This window comes from Phacochoerus africanus, chromosome 9, assembly GCF_016906955.1.
Source record: "Phacochoerus africanus isolate WHEZ1 chromosome 9, ROS_Pafr_v1, whole genome shotgun sequence".
NCBI classification, from domain to species: Eukaryota; Metazoa; Chordata; class Mammalia; order Artiodactyla; family Suidae; genus Phacochoerus; species Phacochoerus africanus.
Window position 1 is genome coordinate 6,704,680 of NC_062552.1, and position 21,564 is coordinate 6,726,243.

Below are 21,564 nucleotides of genomic sequence, written 5' to 3' on the forward strand. Positions count from 1 at the left end.
ATCAGTGAATTGACCTGGACCCAAAGCAATGAGCCATTTTGATTGTAATCCTCCGGTTTCTAGAACTGATGCAAGGTAGCATCCAAATTCTTTTCAACAGGTCTGTTCCTATACAAGCATGTCCTCTTGGGCATAGTCCTGTTCTGCCTATCAGGGCATAGGGTGCCAAGAACTAAGGGACAGTTGAAGAGGGGTGAAAATTATTTAGCTATGTATTAACTAGATAGTATTTAGAACTTTTTCCTTTATGTGGTAAATAATACTTTCCTTTAATGAGGAACATTGTAAAGAAGATTGATTCAGAAGTGGAAAATCTTTGATTATCTTATACACATTCCCTAGACAATGAATATGCTCATAATATTCTCATCAAGATCTATCTTTAAATTATTTCCATCTAAATTAATTTTCCTAAGTAATAAATGACAGCAGCTAAAACTTATAAGGCTATTTGGAACTATTAAGACAATGATTAAGAATATATCATCACCCCGAAAACTAATTAACTCGAGCACCAGCCTTTTGGGTTTGTGTACAGCTTCCAGGAATATAAAAGCTTAAACAAATCTAACTGACATTTAAACTGTGGTGTCTCATTCTCCGCGTATTATAAAGAAATATGTGCACAGCCTATAGATCTTTTGGACTATTTAGATAAAGAATTTAGAATTAAGGGATTCATATAAAATCAAGAGAGGCTTTACTTGGAAGGGTTATAAGGAGTGATGCAAAGCCAAATTTGCAGTAAACATTCTGAGAGTTACAGGTGGTCCTCGTAATTTCTCCCTAATGCCACAACTCCTATAAAGGGCCATGTATAAAATTTGGTGTAAAGGTAAATTTTTTTTCTTTTTCCTTTTCTTTTTTTCTCTTTTTACAGCTGTACCTATGGCATATGGATCCCTGGGCTAGGTGTTGAATCCGAGCTGCAGCTACCAGCCTTGGCCACAGCCGCAGCAACATTGCAACACCCAACCCTTAACCCACTGAATGAGGCCAGGGATCCAACCCCCATCCTCACAGACACTATGTCTGGTTCTTAACTTGCTGAGCTACATTGGGAACTCCCAAAAAGTAAATTACTAAAAAGTATCTCTAGAAAAAAAAAAAAGCTCTATGACATACAAAACATAAGCTGATGAATTAAAACCACTTAAAATCAAAGCCAGTGAGATAAAGTGGCAAAACAGTTAGTATCAGAAGATAATGCAAACTTACAGAACAGATGAGTAGAATAAAAAATAAAAGTTCTTGCTGTGACACGACGGGATTGGCAGAGTCTCTGCAGCACCAGGATGCAGGTTCAATTCTCAGCCCTGCACAGTGGGTTAAGGATCTAGCATTGCTGCAGCTGTGGCTTAGATATCAACAGTGGCTCAGATCTAATCCCTTGCCTGGGAACTTCCATATGTGGTAGGGTGACAAAAAAAGAAAGGAAAAAAAAAAAAGAGAGAGAGAGAGAATTGGATATAGCAGAAATTATCGCGATATTGTAAATCAGCTATACTTCAGTAAAATTTTATACTATGGAAATAAAATAAATTTTAAAAATGAATAAAAGAAAAATAAAAGGATGTCTCATTTAGATCTAGATGCTACCCACAGTAAATGAATTCTATAAGGCTTATGATAAAGGAATTCAAAAATGTCAACATTAATAAAAATAGAAGCAAATAGTTGTGAAATTTCTGAATGAGGAAAGTTTTTTTCAATGAGGAGATATTTAAATAAGTCATAAAAGTGATCAGAAGACTTTACTGCAAGTATCTATTTTTTCAAAAATGAAAATATATTTAAAAGGTAATTAAGTGGAGAGAATATCTGTTAAAATATGACAGAAGCATTAATACTGCTACTACATATGAGACATTTAACAGTAAAAAAATAAATAAATACAGGCGTTCCTGTTGTGGCATGGTGGAAACAAATCCAACTAGTATCCATGAGGATGGGGGTTCAACCCCTAGCCTCACTATGTGGGTCGGGGATTCTGAGCTGCTGTGGCAGGCATCTGTAGCTCCAATTCCACCCCTAGGCTGGGAGCTTCCATATGCTTCAGGCGCAGCCCTAAAGAGCAAATAATAGATAAATAAATAAACAGAAAAAGGCAAAAGGACACTTCAAAGGCAATTCTCAAGAGACAAAATACAAAGGACGGGCGTACTGAGAATATTTAGTGACTAGAAAATATATGCACATTTAGAAAAGGATGAGATCCCATTCCTTCTATGAGACTACAGAAGGCTAACACATGATGTGAACATGATTATATCATGACTCTGGAAATACAAATGTATACGCCTTCTCTAGAAAACAAATTCACAGTAGTTACAAAGTTACAAGTGCCGTAGCAACATTATACTCTGAGCCACTATTTCTGGGTCTCTAGGACTACATGCAAAAAATAATTGAAAATGTGGGCAAGACCCTGAGTCTTAAGATGTCCATCAGAATTATTTATAAGATGCGCAATAATGAAACTAATCTATTGTTCAGGAGTCAAGCAGTATTTTAAATATTTCACATGCTTATACGGTATAAGGTATTGTATAGACATTATATGTTCATGAAATAAAGAATATTAAAATATCATGTGATATTAAGTTTAAAATTCAGCATATATCAGATAAAGACAAACATCATATCACTTATATGTGGAATCTAGAAAATGATACAAAAGAACTTATTCGCAAAACAGAATTAGACTCACAAACATAGGAAACAAACTTATGGTAACCAAAGGAGACAGGGGGAGGCAGATGGGGGAGATAATTTAGGGGTTTGGGATTAACAGATACACGTGACTATATATAAAATAGATAAACAATGAGGAACCTACTGTATATGACAGGGAATTACGCTTAGTATCTTGTAATAACCTATAATGGGAAATAATCCTAAATATATGTATAGCTGAATCACTTTACATGTGAAACTAACACAACACTGTAAATTAACTATACTTCAATTAAAAAAACAAAAACAAACAAACCAAATCCACATATACAGCTACACTTGCAGTACCATTTCAACTTTGCAAAATAAATACACACAGGGAGACAGTGCAATAAATTTGTCAAAAGACAAACAATGCTTCGTTTCAATGGTGAGATTATTGGTGTTTTTATTTTTTGATTCTTTTCTAGAGTTTCGATTTTTTTTAACTAAAGGACATAGATTCTTCCAATAATAAGGAAAATCATTTAAAAGATTAATGCTGTTTTTTACAGCTACAAAATCCAGTCAAAGTAATTACACCCAGTTCAAGGACCTCCTTGCCCAGAGGCAAGTCAACTTTCCTCCTAGAGCTAAGAAAAGTGAGCATTTTTCTAGTAGAAACCCTTCAGCAAGAAACTACTCAGGCTCTTGGAGAAATGAGATCCAGTTAGTCAAACCCAATAGGGTCCAATCTGGGGCTTGCACAACTCGTCCCCATGATGTGGAGCCCAGAACTAGACAAAATTCTCTATTAACAGCCCGCCTCACAGCTTTGTTCTTTCTGATACCTCTTCTTATGGTAGCCGTGTTATCACAAATTTTGACGGCACTGATCCCTAATCCCGGAAGAGTCAGGCAGTTGCTTTCATGTTAGCATTTTGCTAACCTAAATCAGTCAACATGTACAAATCCATATCGGGATTTTTCACTAAGCTGAGTTCTCACGATTTCAGTGTCTCTTTGCCTACGTTGAGGTCGGAGCCAAACCCCACTTCACTGACCAGATGCCTCTGATGGCAACAGTGCTTGATTCATAGAAGAGCTGGCTGCCCAGCTCACCATCTTGGAAAAGGAGATTTTGCAACTATCAATCAAAAGGGAGTTTTTCAGCTGACTTTTTAGAGTGATTTATTTACTCACATGGAAAATACAGGTGTTTTTCCTGTGGGATACAGCTGTCATACTGTCATTATCCAAGGGACTCTGAGAGCACCTGCTTCTAAAATGTAAGCAAAACCTGCTTTGGGTTACTGAGCTGCCTCATTCTGAGGGGAATACAGAGAGCAGCTAGGTGGAGAAAGCCAGCAAGATTGTTTGTTTATTCCTCCTGGATTATTTTAGTTTCATCCCCTGTGATGTCTGGACACTTCCTCTTTGTTTTTCTGTGATCGTTTCTTCATCCACTTATAGATCTTCCCACCCTCCTACCCACACTCCCCCACGGGGAAATTTTTTTGCTGTTTAAAACAGACAACTATGTGTTTGAGGTAGCAAAAGATTACATCCTAGTTATTTCATGCGTAAATTTCTATGCTTACATTTTCTATAATTTACACATAAGCCTAATAATAAAAATATAGACCTTGGACAAAGGAAAGTATCACTGTAAACATTTCACCTCATTTAAAATAAGATACGATATATTGATGTGGAAATAAAGGGGACATACCATTATCTGGTTATTTATTTTTTTATTATTTACTCATTTTCTTTTCTTCTTTTCTTTCTTTTTTTTTGGGGGGGGCCCACACTTGTGGCGCATGGGCTAGGGGTCAAATCTGAGCTGTAGCTGCCAGTCTACACCACAGCCACAGCCACACAGGATCCAAGGTGCATCTGTGACCTATGCCTCAGTTTGTGGCCATGCTGGATCCTTAACCCACGAAGTGAGGCGAGGAATCTAACCCACCTGGATATTATGTCAGGGTCTTAACCTGCTGAGCCACAACAAGGATGCCTCAATCTTCTTTTTTTTTTTTTTTTGATCCTACAAAAGTCTAAACAACATGATATATTATTTTATTTCTTTAATTTCTCTGGGAAACTAGTCACTTTAAGTCTATACGTCATGTAAAGCCTCTTGTGAGATCTACATATACTTGTCTTTATTTTTAAATTGTTTTCTTTTTTTTTAATTTTTATTGGTGTATAGTTCACTTACAACGTTGTGGTAATTTCAGGCATACAGCAAAGTGAATCAGTTATAAGTATACATATATCCATTCTTTTTTCCATATAGATTATTACAGAATAGTGACTACACTGCCCTATGCTGCAGAGTTGGCACTTGTTATCTTCAAATATTACACAAGAAAATGCCTAAAATCCAGCAAGTGAATATCTTTGTCTAGGGTCCCAAGACAAGTGTGTGGTCAAATGAAAACTGAATGAACGGGGAAGATTTCTTTTCCTTCCTCTGGAAAGTAAGTGCTGCAGAAAGATGACAGGTAGTGCCTATGATATGTCAAAATATAAACGAAGCCTGTGCCTAAACAATGTGGATCCTCTGGGCAGTTACATAGCTTTCCTACCTCTATGCTATTGATCTAAGGGCCCATCAGAGAGAAATCAGTCTACTGAAGGAAGAGTTAAAGAGTGAGTTCAGGAGTTCCCATCATAGCTCAGGGGTTAGCAAATCTGACTGGGAACCATGAGGTTGCGGGTTCGATCCCTGGCCTTGATCAGTGGGTTAAGGATCCAGCGTTGCTGTAAGCTGTGGTGTAGGTCGCAGATGTGGCTTGGATCCTGTGTTGCTGTGGCTCTGGTGTAGGCTGGTGGCTACAGCTCCGATTTGACCCCTAGCCTGGGAACCTCCATATGCTGTGGGAGGGGATCAATAAATGACAAAAAGACAGTGAGTTCCCATCCCATTTCATAGACAATAATCGTGGCTATCAAGTGGGAACACCCTCAGCTCGCTGCCAGGTACCTCCCTGCATTTTCCCTCACCCTTATCTCTTTCTCCATCAAATCAAGAGAGAAAATTTTTCCCCCTAAATCCAAAGTTGCTGTTCTTCAGGTCTTCAGAGACTTCGCTCCATCAATTGTCTTTTTTCACCCACATACCTTGCTTGCTAAATTAATGACCCAGCAAGACAAACTCTTTGATATTCAAAATCAACGTTCAGGGATGGTTCTTTTCATGGTGATTTTGGCAGGAGTAGGGAGAAGGGAAGAAAGTGAGTTGGAAGCATGTAGGAAGGAGAATTTGAGAGAAGCTTTCCAGGAAGTTTCGCAGAATGTCATCATAAATCAAAAGATTACTCCTTCCTTCCCATTGGTCCTTGGTTTGAAGAGGCACATATGAGGATTTACAGCAAAATTAGTTCTCCCTAATGCAGAGAGAACATTTTCCCCAAAGTCAAAAAATTTCTCAGCTGGTTTTCACGACAGTCATTATTCACAAGAAAGACATTTCTACTGAACCCATGGAGACAAGGTTCTAACTTCTCTTCCTCGTCACGTTCCCACAGCCCAACTGTCTCTCACAGCCCACCCATCTAACAAAGCTAGACGCCCAACATTCTGGAGAACAGAAGGATTGAAACGCCTTACCTGAGACAATACACATATAAAACCAAAGACGAAATGATGAACAGGAGGACATAGAGTAGCACTGTGAGCATCGCACCAAGAAGTCCTGATTGCCCGGTGCTTTCAAACATCCAGTACAGCTTTGCCGCATCAGCCACAGCTGTCTCCCCGCTGTGTGTAAGCCGCTGACCGAAGAAGATACAAATTAGAAAAATAATAAGGATGAAAACACTGATCATCAAGCTAGATTAATTTAAATACACAATAGTTTGTTTTTAAATTAAAGCCTCAGATCTTCAGGGGCATGAAGAGAAAGAAAAAGACTGGGTTTCCATGATTGATTTACCAAGATTTTCTCATTTTTCCCTCTAAGCGTTTCAATGTGTACACTCTACGTGCGATTTATAAATAAAAGGCATGTTTTATTTATGTACTGTTAACTGCTGAGTTTAATGAGCACAAAATATAAAGAAATTAAGTATGATGGTGGAGAGATTTTTTTCTTTCTGAAGCAGATTTGAAAGGACTTTAATTTGTGCTACACATAAAATAATAGATGGCTTATTTTAGAAACTTAAAAAAATTATGTATTTATTTATTAATAGCCACACCCATGGTATGTGGAAGTTCCCAGGCCAGGGGCTGAAACTGCAATTCGGTTGCAACCTGTGCCACAGCGACGGTAACGCCCGATTCTCAATCCACTGTGCCACAAGGGAGCTTCGGTTATTGAGCTATTTAATGTGAGCTTGAAAAACCCAAGTTTACATTAGGTTAATTTTATAACAAGTCTTCCTTCCAGACAAGGACAAACACATTCTGTCTTGGGTGAGAAAGACATACAAGGCACTGAGGTCTTTTGGATCAAATATAAAATAGTATATATGACATTTTGGCCTTTGAATTTTATAAAGTGGGAAAGTTGTTCGCTATGACTCCCATCGTCTCCAGTGGGAATCATATGTAATACAAGTGTAAATAAGGTATTTTTCCCCAATGTAAGAAAGGATAATTTATCATTTGAAAGCAGACAACTATATAAATAGAGCTTAGTAGGGCTCATTTAAAATGAATCCATAGTATGCATGTATAGATAAAAACAGAAGCCTGGAGGGGTTAATTTGTATTTCCCCTATATCGGGTAGTGATTGGGCAGTGATAGAATTCGGATGTGCCAACTCTCAAGCATGGCCTCTTTCACCACCACGCCAGAAATTTTATTTTATGTTCTGTGCTTGTTCATCGGCTTACCTTGCAAAATGTGAGCCCATTGCTAGGACTTCAGGAAGCAGATCTGTAAGGGTTACCATGCATTTCTCCTGTTCCCGACCTTACCTTCTGCTGCTTTTAAAAACTAAAGATAGGAGTTCCCATTGTGGCGCAGCGGAAACGAACCCAACTAGGACGAACCCAACATGAGGACGTGTGTTCGATTCCTGGCCTCGCTCAGTGGGTCAGGGATCTAGACTTGCCATGAGCTGTGGTGTAGGTCCAAGATGCGGCTTGGATCCCATATTGCTGTGGCTGTGGCGTAGGGTGGCAGTCATAGCTTCAAGTTGACCCTTGGCCTGGGAACTAACATATGCAGTGGGTACACAAAAAAAGACACAAAAAAACAAAAAACAAAAAAACCCACACACACCAAAAAAACCTAAAAAGACACAAAAAAACAAAAAACCACACACACCAAAAAAAACTAAAAACACAGACATGACATTCACTAATGAGACACACAAAAGAATTGATATGTCTGATGCCCGTAACAGAATCTAATCAACAGACGCCAATCATCCATCTGACCCACGCGTGTGGAAGGAATGCCTACTCAGCATCCCTAAGCTCTGAAGATAAGAGTGAATGTCATTCCCCAAAAGCCCTACCTTCTTGAAACCTACACTTCAGTGAGGGGAGGGAGTGGAAAGCAAATGATGGGATGCATGTAAGTAAGATTAAGTAACATCCACATATGGTCTATTAGAGGATGATAGTTTGAGGAAAAATATAAAGCAGGGGAACGTATAGGAGAATGGGGTGTGATATTAAACATTTCAATCAGAAAGGTATCACCACTGAAAAGGTGCCATTTGAACAAAGACCCGAAGGATGTAAGAGAATGGGCCACGTGCCTCCCCAAGGGCACAGATCACACCCCCTACTGCTCCTACTACAGCTGTGGGTGCATACAGTTTGATGCCCCAACTGAACTGTAAGTTCCTGTCTGGACCATGGATGGGGGCAATAGTTGTTACATCTTGCATCATCCAGAGCAGAAGTATGATCACTTCATTACAATCCTCACGCTTGTTCCTTTTACAGGCTGGTGCCTTAGACATTCCAGTTTATTTCTGGTTGGTCTCTCGTTTGATTCTCCCAACAATGCAGTGAAATGAGTAAGGAAGGCGTTACTATGTAGGGGTATGCTTACTATTCTGCAAGGCATATGAGGAAATTGAAGATTGGAGAGGATGGCTGACTTATGTAACATATCACTGACAAATGGCAGAGCTGGGGCCAGAACCCAGATCCCCAACCCCAAACCCCCAACCTCTTTCTATTACTCTACAGTCACCCCTAGTGGATGCAAAAGACTTATTCGCTAAGTGAAAATGCTTGCATTCTACCTTTGTTTGATTTTTGTTCCTAAGGGTTATTCTTTATCTCTCTGTCTCTACCGAGGGCAAAACAATGCTGTATTTATTTTGCATCTTTTAAAATCCTACACAGAGGTTAAATATATGCTGATCAGTTAAAATATTCAATAGCAAATCTGTCCTCTACTTTTTATTTAGACGAGGGCTCAGTCAGAGAATGAATGCATGAACTTAATGGAATTACTGAGCATCGCATCAATGAATGAGGATCGGGGATGCACTGCCAACCTCTGAGCCAGCACAGTGAGAGACTGGCCAGCTGTGACTACAACATCTACAGCCAATTAAGGACTCAGCCTCTAATCATTCTACTTGCCACATCTCCTTATAGATTTCTACCAAAAAAAAAAAAAGGAATCCAGGAGTTTCTACTATGGCACAGTGAGTTAAAATCCAACCGCAGTGGCTGGGATCACTGCAGAGGAGCAGGTTCAATTCCCGGCCTGGTGCAGTGGGTTAAAGATCCTGTGTTGCCACATCCATGGCATAGGTTGCAGCTAGAGCTTAGACTCAATCCCTGACCCAGGAACTTCCATATGCCATTGGTACAGCCATTGAAAAAAAATCTAAAACAAGAACTTTTAGTAAAATTAAGTAGCATCTCTCTTGGCTGGCCAACTGTGATCAAACACTGATGATTCTAAGCTTTACCTGCTAGAAGGATGTGTTGAAAGAATTGGAGGTATGAACTGGGACAGCTGGAACCTCATGCATGACATTGAATCTATCATAACTATGAGGCCATGGGGAACAGTAGTTTTCCAACTTTAGTGAGCATGAAGATCATCCAGAAGTCTGGTTAAAACTCAAAGCCCCAGAGGCTGGGCCTCTTCCCAGAGTTCTTACCCAGTAGGGAATAAGGTAGAGAGCCTGAGATTTTGCATTTCTATTATGCTTTCAGGAGAAAGCAACGCTGTTGGTCATAGGGACCTAATTCTGAGAACCATGGCTTTAGAGCAGTTCTCAAACTTCAGTGCGCTGTTAAATCACAGTAGAGCATGTTAAAATATTTTTATCTAGTTGGTGAAAGTATTCAAGTATGGACTCCAGGGCTGCTGATCTGTGGGTCGCAGGCAGCTTTAGAGATTTTCTTTTTTAAAGGCAGCAAACGTAGATGTCATCTGCAATGAAATGTGATGGATTCTAACTGCAGATCCATCATTGTGCAGATTAGGAAGGAGCCTTCAGCTTTGCTTTCCAAGTGGAGAAAGATCTGGGTGCTATATTCATCTATTAGAATCCAAGTCAGCTCCCATCAGGTTGCAGACCCCTGAACAGGTTCTGAGATGGCCCTGCTGGAGGCTACTTTCCTAGAGATTACATCAGAGGCCCCAGAGTAAATTAAGACAGCTCACTGTGTCAACTGCCTTTGACACAGTGGACTCTTCAGCCATTAGTTTCTCTCCGGGATCTGACTGGAATAAGGAAAGCCATTCCAAGAGGGCTGCAGACTTTCCTTACGAGGAGATCTCCGAAGATGATAAAGAATGACTGCTCATCCCCCCCAGATGGCTTCCTGTGCAGTGATGTAGTAGGACCCGATGGGCACCACACCTGCTCAGGAGGACCATCAGGCCCCTGGGAGGAACCATGAGATGCCGTGGGGTATGGTCCTACGGGAATGCAGACAGCATCCCTCTCTCTCTCCTGTTCAGCGAACTTGATGGCACCATCTCCTCCTCGCTAACCTGGAATCTGAGAAAAAGATGAATGTGGACAAAATCTAATTGGCCCCAGCTCAGGACACTTTGAATCTGAATGAGGCTCATCAGAGGGATGAAAAGGATGCAAAACACAACCACTTCTGGCTGCCAAGGCTCCTTCTTCTGACGTGTTATCAAGGTGATCCCTGGTGCTGCGGCTGCAGAAGGGGGTCGCTGGCTAGAATTTGGAAACCAGCCTTCCAAGTCCTGACAGGCTTTCCTTGGCTCACGGCTCTACCTTCATCCTTACAAGGGAGACTAGAAACTCGATGCATTGATCTAGTTCAATCTAGTGCTCAATGTGCATGGTGTTTGGTTCATTTTAATTATATTAAATGATCTACATGGCTGCAGAGTCAACTGTCACACGTGTCTGCAGATCTAAGCAGAGGTCATTCCACTCAGAAATAAAAAAAAATATATATATCTCAGAATACTCAGACAAAGCCTAAAAAGCCATCGGTGAATGCAGGACCTTCCAGGCTTGTTGAAAGCAGCCCAGGAACCCTGAGCAAGTGAAAGCCAGCCTAGCAAATAGCAAAAGGAAGAAAGGGACCTTCTCCATATAGCATCAATCATCTTGTCACAGTGCGGTCTGGTCCATGGAACCAGCATTCTGATAATATCATCTAGGAACTTGTTAAAATGTAGAACCTCAGGCCCCACCTGCTGAATCAGAATGTGCATTTTAATAAGAACCCCAGGTGACTTGAAAACACATTAAAGTTGGAGACATGCTCCCATGGCATCAAAGGGCCTCAGAGAAATAAAAGAGCAACAGGCTTTGCTGATCCTAGCTGCTTACCACAGCCCCCAGGACCACACCTTCACGGAGGCAGTTGAGACAGCAATTGAGACTTTAGTTCTAAAAGCACATTATTAATGGTAGAATCCATGTGAAGTACAGTTAATTAGCAGAGTCCATTGAAACAACCTATTGCAATGATCTGTTGGGCACAATGAATCTGGCCTAAACACATGTATACCAGTTGTAAATCTTTACTTCCTTCTTAAAATGAGAAATATGCCAGTTAAGGAATATTATTGCATAAATTTAAAAAATGTTATGAATTAATGTTTGATCATATTGATTCATGTATAGTATCCATGTGCTCTCTTGCTTGGGATATATTTCATAACCAGGTCTACAGGACAAACATTGAGCTAAAATTCAGATTTCCTCTCCTTCTGCCTATTGAAATTGCTTCAAAGTTTGATGATTCCAAATTATTTTTTGGCATGAATCATTTTATTATTTGCTAAAACTTTACATTTGTTTTGATAAACATCAGACGAAAGCTTTAGGCATCATCAGTGAAACTTCGAGAAATAACTAAATGGCAGATGTGGATGGTGGTTATTAGGCATGACAGTAAAGTTTCCCCACAGTCCCTTGCTTTGCTGCCGGGCTCGGCTCTTCCAAGCTATACTGGTATTTCTAGATCTTTCCAGAATATTCCTCAGATCTTTCCTATACAGCTACGATGTCACTGATTCTCAAACTGTGGTCCCTAGACCAACAATACCAAAGTCTTCTGGGAACTTGTTAGAAACGTAAATTCTTGGGCTCCACTCTAGATCTGCCAAAACAGAAACTGGGGACAGGACCCAGCAGCGGGTGTTTTCAGGAGACTTGCACTAGTTTCTGAGGCCAGTTGAGGTTTGAGAACCAGTACCTCCCCGCAACACTCAACAGGAATTCCTAGGCCTTGCAAATTCGAAGCAACAAGAGATCTGGATATAGCAATAAATTCACATTAATAGTCACATGAGTTTTGCTTCAAATTTTAGCCCCAACCGTTACCAGTAAGGTAAATATTTTGATGTAATCAAATCATGGTCATCAGCAATGGGATATATTTGATTTCACAAAACAATACACTAATTCAAATTTTGATGTAGAGATTTCGGTATAATGGGAGAAACATCCACCTCAGAATTCACAAATCTGAGTTTTAGTCCTGAGTGCATGGGTGCTGGCTCTGTGGCACTGGAAAAGCCCCATAATTCTGGTTTTTCCCAGTTGTGAAGTGAGACAAACACATGCCCCAACAACCTACAGTGCATGTTGTAAATATATAATCAAATGAACTGGGTGAAGGTGCTTGAAAAATGCAAAGCACTTTTCCAATATTAGAATCATTGCCACCTTTTTTTATACACAATCATGTATGCTAGTATATCATTCACAAGACTATATATTTTAGGGTGAAAATGCACCATTTTGTCATTTTATAAGACTATATATTTTAAATAAAAATGCACTGTTTTGTCATTTCCTAAACAACACCAATGTCAAAATACATGCCTCTGAAGTAATTTTTTAAATTATTTATTACTTAGAAGTGTTGGAAAAGCTCTTATTTTTCTTACTGGTCATGTTTATTATGGAAGAGTGTTACAACAAAATGAAATCAATAACCTAACCAATTAAAGGAACCAATTAAAGTATGATTACTTTTTTATAAAGTTTGGCTGTGAAAATCCTTAATAAAAAAAGTCACCAGAGTTCCCATTGTGGCTCAGTGGTTAACGAATCTGACTAGCATCCATGAGGACACAAGTCTGATCCCTGGCCTTCCTCAGGGTTAAGGATCTGGAGTTGCTGTGAGCTGTGGTGTAGGCCAGCAACTACAGCTCTGATTGGACCCTTAGCCTGGGAACCTCCATATGCCGTGGGTGCAGCCCTAAAAACAAAAAGAAAAAAACAAACAAAAAAGTCACCAAAATGTTACAAAAACAATGCTACTTTGTAATAATGTTGAAATGTATCAATTAGTTTGGACTTGATCTTCAATATTGTTTTCTGCTTATTTTGCAAGTGTTTGTTCAACACAGCTAAAATTACACCTAAAATGATAGTATAAAACATCCGTAATTTTTCATTATGAGAAAAAAATGAGTAACTTCAACTTAAGATGACTATTGAATTGGTCATGATTATTGAAACTTCCCATGTCAACTGATATGTGAGCTAATGCTACATCAAGGACTCGTATCTTGATTATTTTACTTGACTTACCCCCAGGACAGTATCCACAATAAACACTGCCATTGGGTCCAGAACTATCCATAGTCCCATGGTAATGATTAATTTTGACAGGACATCATGGCAGAAGCCAAACAGTAGCTGACAGCCCCATCTGATCAGAACCAAGGGAAGTAGGATTGCGTTCAACATTAAAGGCCCCACCGCAACGACAAGCAACTCTTCTGCGAGGTGAAGTGAAGAGGTTGGGTAGCAGAGCTCAACCGTGAAGGCAGAAAAATGGAATCTATGGGAAAAGAAAGCAATCACATATGTGCACAGGAGAAGTCTATAAAGTGCTATGTATACAAAACACCTCAAAGAACGCGCACTCCCTTTTTGAAATACGGAATACTTGACACTTAATAGGACCCAAAGTTAAGTGTTGGACATCATTTTTCCCCTTAGGACAACTCCAACAACTCACTTTTGAGGGAAAGGCAAAGTCTACCTTATTCCTTGCTCTGGTAAATTTTATGTACAGTCAGAGAAAGGATATCATTTTTGTGGGATGTCAAGGCCTTTACAATGAGATAAAACTCAAAAGGCCTCTGGCTGGGATAAGAATTACCAGATCCTTATCCTCCCACCTGTCTCCAGGGAATTGTTACAAAGCTCCAGAGCAAACTGCCCCTCTACTAGGAAAGGTATTTGGCCCACTTTTCACTCTGGCCCTATAGGGGCTTTCTATGCCCCCAACCAACCAGCAAGTATATCAGAAGCCCCTCTTTCTCCAACCAATCAGCAGGTCAGCAGGTGGATCCTGAGACCTCTCCTCTCTCTCCTCTCCCCCTGAGATATAAAAACAGACCTGCCCACATGCTCAAGGTTGGCTCTCCCTGATCATCAAGAAGTTGTCCCACTGTGCGAGCAGTGTCTCTTATTTCAATCAACTTATCTTTTTTTTCCATCCCACTATGAGTCTGGAAATTCTTTTTCTGACCCACACATGGACCACAACAATTTTTATCCACTGAGCAGAGCATTCTTTAGACAAAGAACTATATATACTCAGTAAGAGCCTATTTGAAATACAAAATATATCTGTGAACTTAGTAATGCCTCCATCCCTAATAGAAATGAGAAATACAAATAAATCTCGTAATTCTCCAGAATTTTGGCATAGCTGATTAGTTTTGCTTGTGATTACTCTAACTAGACCCCCTAAATACAATGATACTGCTGACAACAAAAACATCTAAAGGGACAACTTGACACAACCTAAGGACTTAGGGGTTGAATCCAATTCAAACAGCCTCCACCCAGGCTTTGACAGCCTCATTCCATGAACAGTGAGCCTTTACTGACTCTAATACTTCTCTCCTCTCTGTTTCCACCTTATAGAGCTAGTCTGCAGTTAATCCTGCCTGTGCATCCGTACTTATCAGCTCTCTATTAGAGAGTTCTTCATTTTATCCATTCCTTGACCTTTGCTTAAAGGCAGTCTTTATGCTATGTTCTTATGCGGTTGTGAATACCAAATAAAATAAAGTGTGTGCATTTCTTAGCAGATGACCTAACACAGTGAGAGCAGGAAAAATGCCCACTCTTGCTGTAGCTATTGTCATTTCTCATAACTACGATGTGATATGGAACTAATGTATGATTCAAGCCTGGGGAACTAGAAAATAGTCAACAAAATATTGTAACATGTTAGATCCTTTGTGGCTTAAGAAATTGAATAAACTGAACTGTTGAGATTTTTTTTTTTTTGCAGTCTCATTTTATTAACAACCAATAAAGGTAGAGCTTCCATTTCTATTGAGGAAGGAAGAGAGTGAATAGCAAAAAGCAACTAGCCCAAGCATATAGTATTTATCCTCTCTGCTTTAGAAACTCTCACACAAAAGGGAAAAAAAAAGGAAGAGGAAAAAAAATAAGGGAAGAAAGGAACATAATAGCTCTTTGAAACTGTCCCATGAGGATACAGGGATTTAGTATAATATATTCAGATATTTGTGATTTAATTCCAAAAGATGATCAAAAGCCATGTGTGTATGTATAACACACACATATTCCTTTTCAGAGTGTCTTAAAATAGTTTGCTGATTTCCTTAATTGAAAATATACACACATCTTTACCTTTATCTGTACCATCTACATTTGAGAAAATGAATTTTACTTGTATTGATATCTATCTATCTATCTGTAGTGTCTATGGAATCATGTTTATGGAGAGATAACCTTTAAAGAGTCATCTTTTTCCAGAGGATAATGGCCCAGAAAGCTGTTGGGGCTTGAGTTTGGTAATTGTTTGAATTCAATCATTTTGCAGAAGAAGCAATCTTTGCTTCTCTGAGTATAGGTGATAAATCATACTTATATTACTTCTAAAATACCATACCTTCAGCCTAAGTCACTCTGATAAAATCAAAATAGAATAAAATATTGTTGCTAAATTCCTTTTTGGATCCTGCTCCAATTTTAGAACATATTTGAATCTGCTAAATTTTAAATAAATATTGATGTACCAGTTATGGATTTGCATATAAGGCCCACAAAAAAATGAGACTGTAGCTGTAATAGACATTCCTGCTCTCAGATCAAGATGTTTTTGTCTTTTCAAATCACACCTGCATTTTAGGTCTTAGGGTAAATGAATGGGAGAAGAGTTTTGTACTTTCATTTGGCCTGTCAAGATGAAAACACATTCCTTTGACTTTTAGGGGAAAGTACTCACTTTGTAACAGGAGTTGAAAGGGCCTGGAGGAAAAGCCACTGGCTAAGGTAATGCAGATAGAGCCTCAGGAACCAAAGAGAAGCCATCAGCAAGATAATGTACCAGAAGCCCTGGCTTTGCCATTGAGCTAATTGAAGTTCTGAAACCACCGACACCAGCACAAAATAGAGATGCTTGAAGAATTCTCCAGATCCAGAGCCATCAGCAAGAGAAGAACAGCTATAGACAAAGAAATAATAGGTGAATTCTGGGCTTAAAGCATAACCAAAAGTAACATAGTTTGAACATAAAAATACATAGTAAAGTAAAATTGATTGAAATTATTTCTTAGCTCCCTGGGACTCAAACTAGTTATGTTCCTTTTGCTATAGTGGATTACCAAAGGGAAACATAAAAATACTTGGATATAAAAATGCAAATCAAAACCACAATGAGAGATATCTCCTCATACCTATTAAAATGGTTACTGTAGTTTTTTTTAAAGCCACAAAATAACAAGTGATGATGAGAACATGGAAAAATTGGAACTCATCTGCACTGTTGGTGGGAATATAACACGATATAATAATTATAGAAAACAGTATTACAGGTCTTCAAAAAATTAAAAAATACGACTACCCATATGATCCAGGAATATTCCTTCTGGGTATATACCCCAAAAATTTCAAAGAAGGATCCCCAACAGATATTTGTACAACTATATTCATAGCAGCCCTAAAGGTTGAAGCAGCCTAACTATCCACCAAGTGGAATATTATTAGCCTTAAAAAGGAAGGAGAAGTTCCCTGGTGGCATAGAGGGTTAAGGATCTGTCATTGCCATAGCTGTGGCACAGGTTTGATCCCTGACCCAGGAACTTCCGCATTCTATGGGCATGGCCAAAAAAAAAAAAAAAGGAAGGAAATTGGAAATTCTGCCATGTGCTACATCATGAATGAATCTTGAGGATATTATGCGAAATGAAGGAAGCCAGTCTTATTTATGACCAGTACTGTGTGAGTCCACTTGTGTGAGGTGCTAGAGCAGCCAAATTCATAGAGACACAAAGTAGAATGGTGGCTGCCAGGGTCTGGGGGATGGGGACAAGGGGAGTTGTTTCATGGTCCAGAGTTTCACTTTTGCAAGATGAAAACGTTGTGTAAATTGGTAGCACAAAGCGGTGAGTACCAGAGTTCCCATCAGGGCTCAGTGGTTAACGAATCCGACTAGGAACCATGAGATGGCAGGTTTGATTCCGGGCCTTGCTCAGTGGGTTACCAATCTGGCGTTGCCGTGAACTATGCTGTAGGTCGCAGATGCGGCTCGGATCCTGAGTTGTTGTGGCTCTGGCGTAGGCTGGTGGCTACAGCTCCGATTTGACCCCTAGCCTGGGAACCTCCATATGCCTTGGGAGCGGCCCTAGAAATGGCAAAAAGACAAAAAAAATAATAATAATAAAATAAAATAAAATAACGGTGAATACATCTAACACCACTGAACTGTATACTTAAAATGATTCAGATGACAAATTTTATGTGTGCATTACAATTAAAATTTTAAAAAGAAATAGGGAAATGCATTATTACAAACAATAAACATATTTTTAAAAAATCTTTACAATCCATGCCACTACTCTTGGTTATCTCACGTCTTCACACGGATCCCTCTTAAAATTAACTTGTTTGCAAACTTGCTCAAAGTTAACTCTTTCATTTTGAAAACTGACATGAGTCATCAACATGCCCCTAAAAACATACGAATGAGAACTGGAACTTTAAGGACACTTGTGTTCTTTAAGACAATACTGACATTTACTGTTGCAACTAGACGCAAATCATTCGGTATAATTATTCTGATTTCGCTCTGGTTTCCTCTCTCTGTTTGGTATGGACGACAGGGGATGTTTTCAAAGATTCTAAAATTACAGTTTGCAAAAAAAAGGAAGGCGTGTGGGAGTTGGGGAGGAAAGTGTCGGAACCGTTCGTGGGTATTGTGTTTCTTTTCCAGGTGATGAAAATGTGCTCAAGCTGACTGTGGTGGTGGTTGTACTGCTGTGCACAGTCTAAAAACTTCAAGGTGTAGACTTTGAATAGATGATCGGTACGGTGTATGAATTATATCTCAGTAAAGCTGCTTACAGAAAAAAAAAGAAACCAAAATAAAATTATGATTATAATCTTCAGAAAGATGTTGAAAAGGCAAATCCAAAAATAACTCTAGGAGCAGAACTTCTTCTTGTCATTCCCATGAACTCCTGCAGGGAGGGTTTGGTGGAGTTACCCGAAGCCGAGTGACGGAAGGGGTGAGCTCCGGCATCTGACTGTCTGGGTACACGCAACGCCTCTCCATGCCCTAGATTCCTCACAGGGAAAAGGAAGATGAGAATCACACTATTACTCCCGGGTCATTATGACGACTGACTTTTCTAAACAGAGCTATCCCTGTGCTGCTGTCACAAAATAAGGAATACTCCCTATGTTTCTTCCCCTGCGTTTTTCTCTTCCAATATTTTGCAGAGCTACTTTGAAACAGGCTGGCTTTCCATCCAGCCCAAGAAATGGAGGCGATCTGTCTAAAGGATGATGTGGTTCTTTTCATTCTTAAAGAGATTGAAGCATGGACATGCACATGTTTGTTATTTAATTAAAACAGGAACTATCATGGTACATGCCATCATTGGTGCAGTAGAATGACAGTGTTATTAAACCAGTATTGATCTTTATAATCACTAGGTTCCAAGTTCCCGGATTAGCTTATCTAATTCTGTTCTAGAATAATTCAGTTCCTTTCAACCCACAAGAGAACTGATTATAAACACATTACTAAAGGAGAAGCTGGTAGCACAGGAAGCAGCTCAGTGACTTAGTGACTAACCACTGCAGTTTAAGGCGGTGTGGGAACGTTATCATAAGTGGAATTCATAGACAGATTCCAAAGATTTTATATACAAAAGCTTATCTCTCCCCGAAGACTATCGAGTATAATTACAATTGTACCTTCTAAAGAACATCAATAACAGGAATGAGAGTCTTTGTGGGGGGGGAAGGAAGAAAAACCAAAAAACTAACAACAGACAGTAAAAGAAAACCCATTGCTCCTTTTAAAATTCCAAATCTATAACTTTAGCCTTTCAGTCCACACAGGACTAATAAGGCGCTGACCTTGACAGTGACAGTTTTTTGTTGTTGTTGTTGTCCTTGTGTAGAGTGTCATCCAACTGAAAACTACGTGCAGTCTTTGTACTAAGCATGCTTTTCAATTACTCAAACGAGGGATAGTTAAACAGGAAACAGATCCCCTAGAGGCTTCAGTTTACCAACAGTAAAAGAGTCAGGAGACGGACGCTCTTGTAGAAGGATTCCAGAATACCGCACTCCATTGCCCCTCGTGTGAAATGAAACCCAGGACTTTCTACATGGCTAAAGGAAAATACTCTGTGCATGATCTCCTCTTCAGTTAATTATCCTGTCACTATTTCGCCTCTTCAAAGGGAAGACGAAATCAAATACAGATTTAGCATTGTGTTGTTTGCAAAAAACTGGAAACTTTCGAAAGTTTCTTTGACCTTTGGAAAGTTCCACTGTTCTTTTCATCTACTGACATAAAATGACTAAGCAGTTTAAATATTTATGCACAAAGCCCACTATTAAGTCATTCTTTTATCATCAGTTTCACTGATAAAATATTTCCCACCCACATTCAGATATTTGTTTGGGTCATTTGATTGAGGACAAATAGCACCAAGATTTCACTGTCTACAACTTATATCTAACTCAAAATATTCAATTTTCTTGTACCTAGTCAATGCAATTCAATATTTGTTTCTATTCATTTGTTTCACAAAGGTAACTAATGCATCTGGACTTAAAAAATCAGGAAAAACATTGGACCGATAAGTTAGAGTTTAAAAAATAATATACTGCAAAGTTAGAAATTAATGAAAGCATCAGTTGATGCTGGATGACACCAAATAAAAGGACGCATCAAAAAGCTCATTAGTTGGGGGTTCCTGTTGTGGCGCAGTGGGAATGAATCTGACTAGTAACCATGAGGTTTCGGGTTCTATCCCTGGCCTTGCTCAGCGGGTTAAGGATCTGGCATTGCTGTGGCCGGCAGCTATAGCTCCGATTCAACCCCTGGCCTGGGAACCTCCATATGCTGTGGGGGAAAAAAAAAAAAGCTTATTAGTTGAACAAAGCTGGTTCAAGTATAGCCGTATAAACAAGTCCCATAGGACAAGAAAATATAACAGCATCTGGCCTTCTCTTTTAATCGTTTTGAACGTGCACTGAAATCTAAACGTGCACTGATACAGACCTGTGTCCACGGCTCTCTCTCTATTCTTAAAATAGATTTCACTGGAAAGGAAATACTGCACCCAGGTTTCCAAACTGTCCTGGAAGAAAGCATCTTTTTTTAAATTCTTGTGTACACGCAAGACACACCATGACACACAGTGCCCTGGTATGTTATCTTCATCCACATTTCAACTGTTCTTTCCTCCCTCGGTAATCTTTCTTGGTTATGTACAAAGAGTATGACCATCAAAAGGATAATAAATGGCCTCTGCCACTGGGGTGTGTAATACGTATAGTAGGAATTGATTTGTTGGTTATGAAAGAAGCCATAGAGCACACAGATCATTGCAAAATCACATTGAGGCCAGCAGCGACTCCCCCGTTCAAGCAGGCCAGGCGGCTTCTCTATCGCCTGCGGGGTGAGCTGCCAGAGGGTGAGAAGAATGGTGAGGTCATCTGCTATTCAGCTATTAAATGAAACCTATTTCTCTGAACTTCAGCCACATTTCATACGACACACATCCATCCCCCTACCCTGCCCAGTCCTTACGGAGACCTGAAGTCAAACGAGATTTCTAGGATCCATCAGTGTAACAATAATAATCCTAAAAGACCCAAATTGCTTTGGAAAAAAAAAAAAAAAAAGCATGGGATGCATGCTTAAACTCTCTTCTGCAGTGAAGAGGAGTCCTTAGGAATGTTTGCAAAACGCAATCCTGAGATGTGCAAAGCGAAGCGAAGAGGAATTAGACAGAGAGAGTGAGGGGGCGAGCAGGAAAGCTGGGAGGGTGTCCCGCCCCAAGGTCATCCTCCAAAGAACAAAGTTCTGTCTCTAAAACTGAACATGAGCCGAGTTGGGTGGAGAAGTCTAAGTGAAGACGGTGATGGAGCCTGAAGTTGGGCAGAGAGAAGAAGACGGCGCGTGACGGCGCTTGGTTGGCGTGTGCTACATTAAGGCATTTGGACTCTATTC

General features: G+C 39.6%; 1 protein-coding gene across 1 annotated transcript in view; it reads right to left on the bottom strand.

Moving 5' to 3' along the window:
* The window catches only part of LOC125135665 (uncharacterized), a 236,344-nt gene that overhangs the window by 55,268 nt on the left and 159,512 nt on the right, over positions 1–21,564 (bottom strand). Inside the window, exons 8-9 of the mRNA XM_047795999.1 lie at positions 16,315–16,533; positions 13,629–13,881 (exon numbers count right to left, since the gene is read on the bottom strand). Of these exons, the coding sequence (XP_047651955.1) occupies positions 13,629–13,881; positions 16,315–16,533 (472 nt within the window). The remainder of the gene's footprint in view (positions 1–13,628; positions 13,882–16,314; positions 16,534–21,564) is intronic.